The sequence below is a fragment of the Salvelinus namaycush genome, chromosome 25 (genome assembly GCF_016432855.1).
Source record: "Salvelinus namaycush isolate Seneca chromosome 25, SaNama_1.0, whole genome shotgun sequence".
NCBI classification, from domain to species: domain Eukaryota; kingdom Metazoa; phylum Chordata; class Actinopteri; order Salmoniformes; family Salmonidae; genus Salvelinus; species Salvelinus namaycush.
In genome coordinates this window covers 39188210-39204922 of record NC_052331.1, presented here as the reverse complement: position 1 = coordinate 39204922, position 16713 = coordinate 39188210, and the positions used below count along the sequence as shown (strand labels likewise).

Genomic DNA, 16713 nt, shown 5'->3' with positions numbered 1-16713 from the left:
TAATTATCTCTGAGTATCAGCTCGTCCCCTCGGGCAGACCCTATAGGGTCGCTACGTGTAAGCTGAACAGGTATAAGCATCCTGCACTGCCATGTCCATCAAATACCTAAAAAGCAAAAAAAATACCCGAGCTGTGTTACTGAGCAGTTGTGTAATATGTATGTGGTTGTACGACGTGTACAATATCTATGACATGGGTAACGTGCAATGGATTTAAAAAATATATATTTTACGTTGAGTGTGTAATGTACAGTGTCTAGTTTATATACAGCAGTACTGTGTGTCCAAGACAGTTTTCGCCTCGGGACATTAAAGTTCTTCCTACCACTTAATGGAGGGTTCAGCCAATCTATATATATATATATATATATATATCTATGTTTGGGTGAAATTAATGTTACGTTGAGTTGTCTATATTAGGTCAGTTGTGACATCATCTACGATAATCCGTTAATTAAATTTTGACACACTCCTGTTATATTGTAAATACAGTCATACTTACATTTTTAGTCATTTAGCAGATGCTCTTATTTATGCTGAGCGATTTACAGGAGAAATTAGAAATAAGTGCCATTGTCAAGGGCACAGATAGGTGGGAGAGAAAAAAAAAAGCTATACTATTGTGTACATATCAGACCTCTTCTATTACTGGTTTTGTTATTTGACTTATTGTTTTTGACTATTGTACTGCAATGTTGAGGGAACTAGCACACAAGCATTTCACTGCACCTTTTATACCTGCTGTAAAACTGCGTACACAACATTTAAAATGGTGTTATTATTTGATTAGATTAGCTAGCGTCGTGTCCTGAATTCCGATTAGTTAACATTTCCCTGATATTAGGATTATCGTGGGATGCTGCATCGACTGGCCTACATAGGACAACTCAAGGTACGGCTAAAAAAAAATTGGATTAACTAACTCCGGTGTCAAACATCTAATAAAATTACCTGATGTTACTTTGTGATGACACAGATTTATCATAATCTTGGGCTATGGGTTGAATACCATGTTTTTTTTTTGCTGTGACGTTTAAGCCATCAATTGAACCCTTGCAACAAAGAACCATACATGTATCTGTTAGGGACAATTTGAGTGATATGACATTTGTAGAGATATATATGAGTATACTCATCCAGTTATATCTATAAAACTAGAAAATGTCATATCATCACATTTTCTAAACACAGATTTAGGTTCTTAGTTGTTTCAATTGCCAACCTTACTAACTACTACGGGTATAATTCATGCTTGTTTTAACACTGGCAAACAAGCAGGCCAGGAAAAAAAATGTTGGTAGCTTTATGACACTCTTCAGTTCGTGAAAAATGATTTTACTAAAATTACATTTGGAGATAGAAGAGAAAGATCAATGTAGAGTCCTGTCCTTGCCTATGAAGTTAAAATAAGCCTGAAGACAAAGATGAAGTGGATTTGGTATTGTTATACAGGCTGGTTAATGTATGGCTGTATACACTGTATAAAGCCATACACAAACCTCATTAGGCTGCTATAGATATTTTTGGCAATACTGCCCAATTTTGGGATGTTGACTGTAGTACAGTAAAAAAAAAAAAGGGAAAAAAAGGCCCAATTCAAGGAGGCTGCAAAGCGTCCGACTTCAAGATATTGTTGCGTAGCCAGACTATAACAGCAGTTCGACTGGTCATTCATCAAAAAGGTCCCCAATCAAATCCATTACCGGGAGGAGAATGTCAACAAGTGGCTCCTTGAGTCATTACCTCTTCTTAAAGCCAATGCCATTGCAGTGGAGTAGAACCTCAACGAATCTAACCTCAAGAGTTACAGAATGCCGGATCAACCCAACAGGTAATATTGAACAGGTACATTCAAAATGGAGAAAAAAAAATTACTTCTGGAGGCTACAGACAAACCATAAACGTTTCTCACATGTGTGCAAAATCACATCAGATACAGTAAATGGGCTAAATGGTTAGAATACCCATGTAAATACCAGCTAGGACATTCAAGAGGACGTCTGGAAATGCCTTCAAAACCAGCCGCTAGGGGAAACAGAGAGTGCCATAACCATCAAGTAGACTTGGGTGTTGCGGTCGGGGTTGGACAGGCGTAATCCCATGACTCTGGATCAGAAGGTTGCGTGTTTAATCCCAGTCGTGTACACATTTTCTCTCTATCCCAAACCTTAACCGTTTGGAATGAGTGCCTAAACTTAACCCTTAACTTTGAAATTAGACGTTTGGAGAAATTGAATAACACAGGAGCAGCAGTAGCAACAAAAACACTTTGAAATGTCTAATTCTGCATTAAGACAGCTTGTTGGTAAATACACAATTCTTAAAATTTTCAATAAAATGTTTGATGCGGTTTTGAAGTGAATTTACCTAACCTTTCAGGTGATCCAAATGACTTCATTCATGACATGTTCATCTCTCTTAAAAAAGGTCCCATTGTATTTCCCAAAATAGTGATGTTCTGTTCGCAAAAAAAAGTTTAACTTAAGTTTTACCCAAATAAATGAAAATGCTCCCCATAAATGTGTATCCCCTATACGGTAGAACCTACAGATGATAGGATGTTGCTTACAGTACTGCATTTATTCCAGCCTTCCTCAAAATCAATAAGCCTAGAGTCCACTACAATGATTATAGCACGATGGCTTTCATGATGGAAAGTTGAAGGTTATCTCCAGACATAACTCATGCTTTTGTCACAGCTATGACTCGGGCAAATGGGGCTCGCTCTGCCGATCGACCGCCAAAAGGGAAGATTAGACTAAGGGAGCGAGTGTGTGCCAGTTTAAGAGTCTGGCTCAGTCTCTATGTCACTTAAATTTCAGTCCACACTTTAAACTGAGTCCACATTTGAGAGGATTAAGCAAAAAAAATAAAAAATGTCTCCGTTGCAAAAACTTGTGTACACTAACCATTTGAAAAGTTATGAATTTACTCTGAACATCCGCGTCAAATGTGAACAGAGAGATGGCCAGCCAATGTCCTGGAAAATGATCACAGCGGGATTTGCGAAAAGTTTTATCTACTCATTTAATTCACCCCGGCCCAGCCAGACATCCCTCCATCCGTTCCGAGATCAGATCCACCAGCTAAATGGTAGTCTTGTGACACTGCGTGTTTTGCCGTCATTCTACCAACAAGGATTTCTATTGTGCCAATGTGGTGCTTTCTGTTGACTCACATGCTAGTGATGACAGCATCTGCCTGAATTATTGAACGCATTTGGAAACATTAGCAACAGTTACATTTTCTATGCATCAGCTGTGTGCCAAATGTAATTATATAAATCCATATATCATCCAATGTACAAACTCTGGATGACAGATCTAAAAAAAAAACTAGAAATGTGTATATAGGCTGCCTGTTCTGTATGAGACTGTCTTAGAGACAGTTACAGCTATACATTGGCAGAGGAATGTGGGGTTTCCTGTTATGTCGTGTCAGTCAGTACCTTCCAGAGTCACAGTATACAACACTCAATCATTAATTTAATTGCAGGGTACCCTATAGGACATTGACCGGTTGTCTAAACTGTAAGCTTTGTAGATAGCTATAAAAAAAAAGTAAAAAAATAACTAATTGCCATGGTAATTTGCCAACCCCTCTATAGCGCAAAGTCTCTGGAAACAGTATGTCAAAATATGTGGAAAAGAGACTAGGCAAACATAATTGCAGTGATTTATTATAATAAATAACATAATTGCAGTCTTTTCTTGTGTTGGATTTGTCTTTCAAATCTGACCAATGCTGAACCCTTGTCAAAGTTGACAAAAGGACGGCTGATGCCCCCCAAGGGCTAGGTAGGTATACTGCCAAGGCATAGGTAGGTATACTGCCAAGGGCTAGGTAGGTATACTGCCAAGGGCTAGGTAGGTATACTGCCAAGGGCTAGGTAGGTATACTGGCAAGGGCTAGGGTGGTGTACTGCCAAGGGCTAGGTAGGTATACTGCCAAGGCATAGGGTTAGGGTGGTGTACTGCCAAGGGCTAGGTAGGTATACTGCCAAGGCATAGGGTTAGGGTGGTGTACTGCCAAGGGCTAGGTAGGTATACTGCCAAGGCATAGGGTTAGGGTGGTGTACTGCCAAGGGTTAGGTAAGTATACTTAAAAAAAAATAGTTTGTGAAGTTTACAATAGAAATAGACATTGATTATTAGGCCTTTTCTATGTAAAGTCTTAATCATACTGGGTCCTAGCAGGAGAACTCCAACCTGCACTGTAAAAGGTATACCGACATAGAGAACAGACATTTTACGAAATACAAACTGGGGTTTCATGCCTGGACGAAAGATGGAAACACACTGCCCATGAAAGCAAAAGAGAAGAGGCTAATGTTGGTAATCTGTTGTTTCCACCAGGACACATTCATTGCAGTTTCCTCATACTCACCGTCTCCTAGAAACCACAAGCCTCCTCATAAAAATCTAACAGGCATTCCTCAGAGCGACGGCACTAAACATATTGAGTGGAAAAACTCTGCAAACAAACCTGGCTTTCAGTCTCTTTGTACGAATGGCTTGTTCTAACACGACACACCCTGCCTTAAAGCCCCTTGACACACACATACAAGTACACAGGGGAAACAGTGTCATCAGTACGTCTTCACACAGACTTTATGGCAGGAGAACGGACTAGTATGGTATCATAGGTGCCGAGTTAGGGGGTGACTGGGTCAGACAACCCCCATTATCAGACACATGTTTAAACATGATAAGTTTGTATACTTAAAAAAAAACATGTATCTAGAGAATGCAATGGGCGAACACAAACTCAGAAGCCTTGTATAGATTGCATTGTGTAAAAAGTTACCCACCACTTGGTGATTTGATTGACTGGACACTCATTGGCCCATATTGGTATGACCATGACTTTGTTCAATTGTCAGAGCACCGAGTAAGCCTACAGGACCACTGCTGAATGTTAAAAAAAAGATGTGAGAAAACATTGAAGGGAGGAACGAAAACCTGCAGCTCATCAGCTCTCTCTAAAGTTGTACCATTTATTTGCAACGGAGGCCTATACTATGGCTACGCCCCCGTCGCCCAATGTCGATGACTGCGCGACGCCTATATGTGGTATGCTAGGCCCCTCATAGTACTTCAATCATAGTTAATGGATTTCACAGCGAAGTGTCTGTCTACGTACATAACACACTTCATCACCCAGTCACAGGCACCTCATTTGCCAAACCCCAGTCTCACACCTAACCCCTATGCTGTCATTGTCTGTCAGGGGGAAAGTTATCTAGTCAGTTGCACAACTGAACGCATTCAACCGAAAATGGGTCTGCCGCCTCTGAATCAGAGAGGTGCGGGGATGGGTGCTGCCTTAAAACTCGACGTCCATGTCATCGACGACCGGGGAGCAGGTGTTGTTGGGGGGGGGGGGGGGGGGGGGGGGGGGGGGTTAACTGCCCTGCCCAAGGGCAGAACAGCAGATTTTTCCACCTTGCCAGCTCAGGGGTTCAAACCAGCGACCTTACAGGCCCAACGCGCTTAACCACTAGGCTACCTGCCACCCCCATCTACACAGCCAGGCCTAAATGATTCCCAGTCACTGCAGAACAGCACTGCTACATTAACCGTACAAGAAGAGACGCTCATGATGCTAACATCTCTGAAGCGAAAAAAGAAAAAAAGAAGTGCAATCTGTAATATTTACTGCTGTTCGATTGTCACTTCAACACCCAATAGCCTAATTTAAAACTATCGAGCCGGTCGAGAACGTGCTACTCTCAAAGGAGGATGTCTCCCATTTTGACGTGGAAATGTTTTTTTTCCACACAATTGTTGTTGTCCATATCTTGCCAATGTATATACTTTGTAGACATGTTGTGTGTTCTGCTATTTTCCCATGGAATCCTGTTACGTCCGTTGTTGGAATGAGACCAAGGTGCAGCGTTGTAAGCGTACATCTTTCTTTATTAGATGAACACCCAAAAAAATAAAAAATAAAAATATATAAACGAAAGCAATGTTCTGCAGGCTACACAGTACCTAAACAAACTCAAGATCCCACAAACTAAGGTGGGAAAAAAGGCTGCCTAAGTATGATCCCCAATCAGAGACAACAATAGACAGCTGCCTCTGGTTGGGAACCATACCCGGCCAACAAAGAAATAGACAAACTAGAAGGACCACCCAAATCACACCCTGACCTAACCAAATAGAGAAATAAAAAGGCTCTCTAAGGTCAGGGCGTAACAAATCCTACTTGGATGTTTCGATGCATCACAACAAATTCCAGTGGATAAGGGGCAACTTAAGATTGCATTCTTCAATAGTCAATGTAATAAATGCCTCCTGAGTTTAGTAAAAGCGTCGTACCCCATCAGAGCCCAAACGAAGCATGTTTTGCTCCATCTTTGTAAAACAAATTAAATATATATAAAATAAAATTAAACACTGTATAGCCTCAAAACAAGGTTAAAACTATCTCATGGATGGTCAGTCTTTGCATCCATAGCTTTGTCAATTAATTTGAGATGTTACATTTCTTCAGCCCCATCTTTTAGCTATTTACCAAAACAGAGGCGGGGTACAGATTTCCCCTTTAAAGACATTGTGTGTTTGAGGTACACATGTTCTCCATAGATCAACAGATCTTCAAAAGGCCCGAAGAAGCATTTTACCTATCAATTTGATATAATAATCCTATATTCTGTGCATCCCAAACAATGTCTTAAGAAGGGAGATCTTACTAAAATTAGTTGGACTGTTTGTAAGGCGTTCTAGACATATATTCATAATAAAATGTCATATTTTGTATTTGTCAATGGCTATACGTTTCTCTAAGTTTCTTGAAAACAGCCAAAAGAAAAATCATATTTGTTAGAATGTTAAGATTTTTTTTGTTTTAAACTAGCTACAACATTTCAGGCATTACAACATACACATATTTAGCAGAACGGACATGTTTCGCTGTCATGTAAGGGCAGTGGTACAGAACAATGTATAGAGCTGACATAATAATTTCATCTGCAACATTGTAGCCACCTGAACGTGACCCTTATTGCGCAACTGAAGAGTTCGGCATTCATTGGCGAACTAAAAACAAGCTGTACATTGCGCATGTGTCATCCACGAATTGAACAACTATCTGAGAAATACAGTACCTGCTCCTTTCTCTTCTGCCAGCGACCGCAAGGGCTTTCTTCCAAGATTTCACTCTCATCCTCGCTCTCTTCCTCTTTCCCCCGACACCCCGAAATATTCTCCTCGGACATGGTCATTTCAATCCAGTCAATCCCCCCCCCCCCCCCCCCTTTTTTTTAAAGGAACGCGCGTTTATAAACTCAATTCCTATGTTTAGCCTACCAAGAATAATCCGATTTACATAGGTTGCAAGTAGTAGAAACTGTTACGAATTCAACGGTTTAACCTGCAGTCCGTGTCGTCCTTTCAAACCATATCCAACAATCAAATGACTTGTCAAAACAAGCGCATTCCCCAAGAAGGAGCCAATAGGGGATCTTCCAGGAGGTGCTGCAACACGCACAGCCACCGCTGGTCTGTGCTTGACGTAAAAGCGGGTGGTATGCCACACTATACAGTCATTCCATAGTGGCCTCTGCGGCTTTTTGTAAAACAAAAAAAAAAGAAGATAAATGGGAAGATCTCAATCGTTCCTTCTCGTGTCCTCTCCCCTCGTATCCTTCTCAAAACCCATTGGATGACAAAGTCAGAGGTCCCGCCGCTCTGACTTTCTCCTCCAATGGATTTTGAGAAGGATACGAGGAGAGAGGACGCGAGGAGTGTACAATTGAAATGGTACCATTATTTCCTTTCCGTCGGACTAGTTTCTGTGATCTTTGGCCACTTCCTGAGTTTTTTCTAATGTAAATACTACCGTAAAAGCTGAAACGAAAACGCACGCCGATTGTGGGAGGACGTCTTTTTTTCTTTTTTTTTACCCACCTCCTACCTAGCATATCTACCTCTTATGCAGTTCCCTCTTTTTGATTTTATATTGTATTTCATAGCCTACGTATGTTTAATAGGCTATTGTACTGATTAGCAATTTCCTTTGGGTTGTACAGGAGAGATTACATTCCATAATGTGTTGCAAAAAATAAAATATTTAACCTTTATTTAACTAGGCAAGTCAGTTAAGAACTTGCCTAGTTCATTGAGACAGCCCATGACAAAGGCCTAGGATGACCGCCCGGCTCAGGAAGTACGAGGTGAAGACCCTCCTGTCTCTAACCAGGTTCTTTGGCTTCAGCGCAGAGACCTTCTCCCTGGCCGAATGCGTATTTTGTCAATCCCCCTGGTTCTTTAGGATCCCAAAACCATAAACACAGGCCGGGGGCAGACAGTCACAGATGAACCGCTTTAATCTTATTTTTCTTTTCTCTTGAACCGGTTACAGGTAAATAACAACAAATCCCCAAAAAAACAGGGTTGTTCTGGAATTGCGTGACATTTGCGTCCCTTGCTATTGTAACCACGAAAAACATGTTAAAATTAAATAGTTATTGAACTGTTTATCAATGATAAAACATAATGCAAGTCATTTATAATGGAAAACTTTGTTTAAAGCACTTAGGGTAAGCAAATTGGCTTACTTAGCAATGCGTAGAGTTGAAGTGTTATATTTTTGGGATTTAGACATATCTAATTTGTTTGAATGCTAGAAAGTGAACAAAAAATATTTAATCTATTGTATAAATCAATAAAAACAAAGGCTAATTAAATACCTTTTTTTTTTACTAATATGTGTGTCCCTCAGTTTTGTCATTGGTGTTACCGCCTTGAAAATCACTCATTGATGATATACAAGGACCTTGAGGATTCTCTCCAGCGGCAAACAGCCATAGGGTCCTCACATTTATGACTTACTAAAAGGGTGTGATTGGCTAATAATATTCCTTAATATAGGTGTGTCTAAATCCAGTGTCACTTGGTGTTACTCTATTTAAATGAAGGGAAATAACATTGTAAACAAAATGATTAATCATATCACTTTAGTAAATTAAGGAATGATGTCCTTAGATTTGAGCATTTGTGGCCTCCATTTTTAGAAAATCCTAATTTACCCACCAAAAAATGTCTCATTGTTGGTTTTTTTAACCATCAGTGGTGTTACTTCTCCTCGCATTTTAGAATACAAAATATTTCGAAGTCAAGTATGTGCACAAAAATAAATCATGCAGTCGCTGTTTTCAAAGTGTTTGTCTTTTTATTTCATAGCTGGTAGCTAACGCTAATCACATAAAGAACTATTAATCCTATCATGACAAGCAGCAACACTGTCTGGATGGGAAGCTGAGCGCACATTTTTAGAAGCGCTGCACACAGGCATACAAGTTGGTCTAATTTTCTGAACGTCTACTAAAGTGAGACTTTGTCCTTGTGTTTCTTGACTATTTCCTTTGTTTTGTTCACAAGCTAGGTGGTTTTTCAATGTTTGAGGCTTCTAGTCAGAAATATCAAAATATATTTATAAATCAAATCAAAGTTTATTGGTCACGTGCGCCGAATACAACAGGTGTAGTAGACCTTACAGTGAAATACTTACTTACAGGCTCTAACCAATAGTGCAAAAAAGGTATTAGGTGAACAATAGGTAGGTAAAGAAATAAAACAACAGTAAAAAGACAGGCTACATACAGACACCGGTTAGTCAGGCTGATTGAGGTAGCATGTACATATGTTAAAGTGACTATGCATATAGTATAACTAATCCAAGATAATTAATCTGTGTTGTTACATAGTTGTCTTTGCTGTCCTTGTATCCAAGATAATTGTGTAGTTTAGAGAAATTTTGAGAAATTGTCGAGGTTACCTAGCCAGTTAGAGGTTACCTAGCCAGCTACACTTTCAAACAAAGTCAACAACGCAGCCACTGCTAGCCAGCCTACTTCACCAGCCAGCAGTACTATATCATTTTAGTCAATAAGATTATATATATATATTTTTTTTTATTATTATTTTATTTTATTTTATTTTTTGCAACGTAAGCTTAACTTTCTGAACATTCGAGACGTGTAGTCCACTTGTCATTCTAATCTCCTTTGCATTAGCGTAGCCTCTTCTGTAGCCTGTCAACTATGTGTCTGTCTATCCCTCTTCTCTCCTCTCTGCACAGACCATACAAACGCTTCACACCGCGTGGCCGCCGCTACTCTAACCTGGTGGTCCCAGCGCGCACGACCCACGTGGAGTTCCAGGTCTCCGGCAGCCTCTGGAACTGCCGATCTGCGGCCAACAAGGCAGAGTTCATCTCAGCCTATGCGTCCCTCCAGTCCCTCGACTTCTTGGCACTGACGGAAACATGGATTACCACTGATAACACTGCTACTCCTACTGCTCTCTCCTCGTCTGCCCACGTGTTCTCGCACACCCCGAGAGCTTCTGGTCAGCGGGGTGGTGGCACTGGGATCCTCATCTCTCCCCTGACCCATCTGTCTATCGCCTCCTTTGAATTCCATGCTGTCACAGTTACCAGCCCTTTCAAGCTTAACATCCTTATCATTTATCGCCCTCCAGGTTCCCTTGGAGAGTTCATCAATGAGCTTGACGCCCTGATAAGTTCCCTTCCTGAGGATGGCTCACCTCTCACAGTTCTGGGTGACTTTAACCTCCCCACGTCTACCTTTGACTCATTCCTCTCTGCCTCCTTCTTTCCACTCCTCTCCTCTTTTGACCTCACCCTCTCACCTTCCCCCCCTACTCACAAGGCAGGCAATACGCTTGACCTCATCTTTACTAGATGCTGTTCTTCCACTAATCTCATTGCAACTCCCCTCCAAGTCTCCGACCACTACCTTGTATCCTTTTCCCTCTCGCTCTCATCCAACACTTCCCACACTGCCCCTACTCGGATGGTATCGCGCCGTCCCAACCTTCGCTCTCTCTCCCCCGCTACTCTCTCCTCTTCCATCCTATCATCTCTTCCCTCTGCTCAAACCTTCTCCAACCTATCTCCTGATTCTGCCTCCTCAACCCTCCTCTCCTCCCTTTCTGCATCCTTTGACTCTCTATGTCCCCTATCCTCCAGGCCGGCTTGGTCCTCCCCTCCTGCTCCGTGGCTCGACGACTCACTGCGAGCTCACAGATCAGGGCTCCGGGCAGCCGAGCGGAAATGGAGGAAAACTCGCCTCCCTGCGGACCTGGCATCCTTTCACTCCCTCCTCTCTACATTCTCCTCTTCTGTCTCTGCTGCTAAAGCCACTTTCTACCACTCTAAATTCCAAGCATCTGCCTCTAACCCTAGGAAGCTCTTTGCCACCTTCTCCTCCCTCCTGAATCCTCCTCCCCCTCCTCCCCCCTCCTCCCTCTCTGCGGATGACTTCGTCAACCATTTTGAAAAGAAGGTCGACGACATCCGATCCTCGTTTGCTAAGTCAAACGACATCGCTGGTTCTGCTCACACTGCCCTACCCTGTGCTTTGACCTCTTTCTCCCCTCTCTCTCCAGATGAAATCTCGCGTCTTGTGACGGCCGGCCGCCCAACAACCTGCCCGCTTGACCCTATCCCCTCCTCTCTTCTCCAGACCATTTCCGGAGACCTTCTCCCTTACCTCACCTCGCTCATCAACTCATCCTTGACCGCTGGCTACGTCCCTTCCGTCTTCAAGAGAGCGAGAGTTGCACCCCTTCTGAAAAAACCTACACTCGATCCCTCCGATGTCAACAACTACAGACCAGTATCCCTTCTTTCTTTTCTCTCCAAAACTCTTGAACGGGCCATCCTTGGCCAGCTCTCCTGCTATCTCTCTCAGAATGACCTTCTTGATCCAAATCAGTCCGGTTTCAAGACTAGTCATTCAACTGAGACTGCTCTTCTCTGTGTCACGGAGGCGCTCCGCACTGCTAAAGCTAACTCTCTCTCCTCTGCTCTCATCCTTCTAGACCTATCGGCTGCCTTTGATACTGTGAACCATCAGATCCTCCTCTCCACCCTCTCCGAGCTGGGCATCTCCGGCGCGGCCCACGCTTGGATTGCGTCCTACCTGACAGGTCGCTCCTACCAGGTGGCGTGGCGAGAATCTGTCTCCGCACCACGCGCTCTCACCACTGGTGTCCCCCAGGGCTCTGTTCTAGGCCCTCTCCTATTCTCGCTATACACCAAGTCACTTGGCTCTGTCATATCCTCACATGGTCTCTCCTATCATTGCTATGCAGACGACACGCAATTAATCTTCTCCTTTCCCCCCTCTGATAACCAGGTGGCGAATCGCATCTCTGCATGTCTGGCAGACATATCAGTGTGGATGACGGATCACCACCTCAAGCTGAACCTCGGCAAGACGGAGCTGCTCTTCCTCCCGGGGAAGGACTGCCCGTTCCATGATCTCGCCATCACGGTTGACAACTCCATTGTGTCCTCCTCCCAGAGTGCTAAGAACCTTGGCGTGATCCTGGACAACACCCTGTCGTTCTCAACTCACATCAAGGCGGTGACCCGTTCCTGTAGGTTCATGCTCTACAACATTCGCAGAGTACGACCCTGCCTCACACAGGAAGCGGCGCAGGTCCTAATCCAGGCACTTGTCATCTCCCGTCTGGATTACTGCAACTCGCTGTTGGCTGGGCTCCCTGCCTGTGCTATTACAACTCATCCAGAACGCCGCAGCCCGTCTGGTGTTCAACCTTCCCAAGTTCTCTCACGTCACCCCGCTCCTCCGCTCTCTCCACTGGCTTCCAGTTGAAGCTCGCATCCGCTACAAGACCATGGTGCTTGCCTACGGAGCTGTGAGGGGAACGGCACCTCCGTACCTTCAGGCTCTGATCAGGCCCTACACCCAAACAAGGGCACTGCGTTCATCCACCTCTGGCCTGCTCGCCTCAGCCCAGTCAAAACTGTTCGCTGCTCTGGCACCCCAATGGTGGAACAAACTCCCTCACGACGCCAGGTCAGCGGAGTCAATCACCACCTTCCGGAGACACCTGAAACCCCACCTCTTTAAGGAATACCTAGGATAGGATAAAGTAATCCTTCTACCCCCCCCTCCCCCTTAAAAGAGTTAGATGCACTATTGTAAAGTGGTTGTTCCACTGGATATCATAAGGTGAATGCACCAATTTGTAAGTCGCTCTGGATAAGAGCGTCTGCTAAATGACTTAAATGTAAATGTAAATGTTGTTTACAGTGGGAGGAAATGAAGCATAGTGGGCAAAGCCAAGAACAAGCTAGCAAGATCCTATTAGCACGTTGTTGCATGTATTTGCATATTTCCGTTAGGGAACGCCTCCTCTGTGAAGTACACGTGTGCAAAACTCAATTCGACCTTGCACTCCTTCTAAATAATGCATTTTTTTTTACTTTCGCAAAGTGTCAAGTCTATACAACTTTGTGCACAGAAAATGTAGGAGTTTACCACCCCCAGTCTCAGGGATTGTTAACTCTGGAAATTCCATTGGCCTGTACTGAGTTAGGTAAATCAGCTTTTCTTACAGCTTATTTGTGGAACAGTCTTCAAAATGTTCTTACTTTTTTATGTTTTGTTGCCTCTAGGGAAATGATGAAACCTGATTGTGGACCTTATTACTGATGAATGTGTTTGTTTTTTATGACCGCGTTTTTCTTTCTGCTTTTATGTATATTTTGATGTGTGTATTTACTGTAATTTCTGTCATTCAGGAATCATCTGTAAAAGAGACCTTCGTCTCAGTATTACTCCCTGATAAAATCAAAATTAAATAAAATAAATTTTCCTAAACCTGCTACGACAAAAGCTTCTAGCCATGACCCATATTTTCTCTAATCTGTGATATTTTGGTTAAAAGACTCAAGTCATTTTTTTCTGGAAAAAACATATTGGCTGGTAAAATATCTTACTGTGGCCACAGTGGGTGGTGGACAAAGAAGTTAGTTTCAAGCCCTGCTACTCCTACTGGGGGTGATAATAACTAATGTTAGCATAATGGTAAAAATTATATATAGTTATTTAACCTTTATTTATCCAGGCAAGTCAGTTAAGAACAAATTATTTTTTACAATGATGGCCTACCAAAAGGCCTCCCATGCGGGAAAGGGATGAAAAAGAAGAAGATATATATAGAACAAAACACACATCACGACAAGAGAGACACCACATAAAGAGAGACCTAAGACAACACCATAGCATGGCAGGGCTACCATATTCGTTTATTTAGAATGGGAAGATGTACCCAAATACATTAAGATAAAAACAAATATAGGAAAATAAAGTTTTTTTTTTTTTTTTTTTAAGTAAATTTTTTCCCAAAATGCCATGCCCAAATCCCACTGTAATTCAAGAATGATCCAACACAGAGACATTGACAGGCCCGCTCAAACCAAATGTACGCTACAGCCCATGGTTGTAGTAATGGACCGTTCGTCGTCTCTGCGGTGGCATCACGGGGTTACGACCAGGTAGTCATTGCTTTGGCGGTGTCGTCTCGGCAGGCCATGTCTGAAAAAGGAAAGTGGTAAAAATACTTTAAAGTAGGATATCTGTACTTTACTATTTATATTTTTGACAAGTTTTACTCCACTACATTCCTAAAGAAAATATACTACATGACCAAAGGTATGTGGACACCGGCTCGTCGAACATCTCATTCCAAAATCATGGGCATTAATATGGAGTTGGTCCCCCCTTTGCTGCTATAACAGCCTCCACTCTTATGGGAAGGCTTCTCACTAGATGTTGGAACATTGCTGCAGGGACTTGCTTCTATTCAGCCATAAGAGCATTAGTAAAGTCAGGCACTGATGTTGGGCGATTAAGCCTGGCTTGCAGTCGGTGTTCCAATTCATCCCAAAGGTGTTCAATGGAGTTGAGGTCAGGGCTCTGTGCAGGCCAGTCAAGTTCTTCCACACCAATTATCTCGTCAAACCATTTCTGTTATGGGACAAGTTTTGCGCACGGGGGCCTTGTCATGCTGAAACAGGAAAGGGCCTTCCCCAAACTGTTGCCACAAAGTTGGAAGCGCAGAATAGTCTAGAATGTCATTGTATGCTGTAGTATTAAGATTTCCCTTCACTTGAACTAAGGGGCCTAGCACGAACCATGGAAAACAGTCCAAGACCATTAATCCTCCTCCACCAAACTTTACAGTTGGCAATATGCATTCAGGCAGGTAGCATTCTCCTGGCATCCGCCAAACCCAGATTCGTCCATCGGACTGCCAGATGGTTCAAAGAATTGGACCCTTTTTTCAATTTTCGCCTAAAAATGACATACCCAAATCTAACTGCCTGTAGCTCAGGACCTGAAGCAAGGATATGCATATTCTTGATACCATTTGAAAGGAAACACTTTGATGTTTGTGGAAATGTGAAATTATTGTAGGAGAATATAACACATTAGATCTGGTAAAACATAATACAAATACAAATACAGGCGTTTTTTTTTTTTTGTATCATCTTTGAAATGTAAGAGAAAGGCCATAATGTGCTGTATCAAGACTGCCCAAATGTGCCTAGTTGGTTTATGAACACATTATAAAGTTCATAATTGTGCACTCTCCTCAAACAAAAGCATGGTATTCTTTCACTATAATAGCTACTGTAAATTGGACAGTGCAGTTAGATTAACAATAATTTAAGCTTTCTGCCCATATCAGATGTCTATGTCCTGGTATTTTTTTTTTTTTTTTTTTTTTACTTACTTTGTTACCTCATGCTAATCATATTGGGGCAGAAATTTGACAAACTGACTTGTTGGAAAATAGGGCATCCTATGATGGTGCAACGTTGAAAGTCACTGAGCTCTTCAGTAAGGCCATTCTAATGCCAATATTTGTCTATGTAGATTGCATGGCTGTGTGCTCGATTCTATGCACCTGTCAGCAACGGGTGTGGCTGAAATAGCCGAATACACTCATTTGAAGTGGTGTCCAAATATATATATATATATATATATATATATATAAAGGTATATATATATATATATATATATATATATATATATATATATATATATATATATAGTGTATGTACTTTTTACTCTTATACATTTTCCCTGACACCAAAAAGTACTCGTTACATTTCATTTGCTTGGGCAGGACGGAATTATGGCTCAATTCATGCAATTATCAATTGTCATCACTACTGCCACTGAAAACTGTGTTTGTAAATTATGTCTAAGTGTTGGAGTGCCGTCTGGTTTGCTTAATATAAGGAATTTGATGTATAGCATTTATTTTGAAACTTTTACTCAAGTATGACAACTGGGTCCTTTTTTCCCACCATTGTACTTAAGTATATTTAAAACCAGATACTCAATTAGTATTTTACTGGGTGACTTTTACTTGAGTCATTTTCTGTTAAGGTATTTTTTATAATTTTTTATTTCACCTTTATTTAACCAGGTAGGCCAGTTGAGAACAAGTTCTCATTTACAACTGCGTCCTGGCCAAGATAAAGCAAAGCAGTGCGACAAAAACAACAACACAGAGTTACACATGGGATAAACAAATGTACAGTCAATAACACAATAGAAAATCTGTATACAGTGTGTGCAAATTAAGTAAGGAGGTAAGGCAATAAATAGGCCATAGTGGCGAAGTAATTACAATTTAGCAATTAACACTGGAGTGATAGATGTGCAGATGAGGATGTGCAAGTATAAATACTGGTTTAAATACTGGTGTGCAAAAGAGCAGAAAAAAAACAATTGTATCTTCACTTTTACTTAAGTATGACAAATGAGTACTGGAAATGGAGAAAAAAGCTTAATCAGTAACGTAATCAAAGGAAACCCATAGTATACACTCAAACAGATCAGATGGACATCAATCT

General features: G+C 41.8%; 1 protein-coding gene across 2 annotated transcripts in view; it reads right to left on the bottom strand.

Moving 5' to 3' along the window:
* LOC120020714 (nuclear receptor-binding protein 2-like) overlaps window positions 1-7244 on the bottom strand; it is a 56263-nt gene extending 49019 nt beyond the window's left edge. For both annotated transcript variants that reach the window (XM_038964435.1, XM_038964436.1), the window contains exon 1: window positions 7112-7244. In XM_038964435.1, coding sequence (XP_038820363.1) covers window positions 7112-7228 — 117 coding nt within the window. In that variant the 5' untranslated portion in view covers window positions 7229-7244. The remainder of the gene's footprint in view (window positions 1-7111) is intronic.
* Window positions 7245-16713: the final 9469 nt, after the last annotated feature.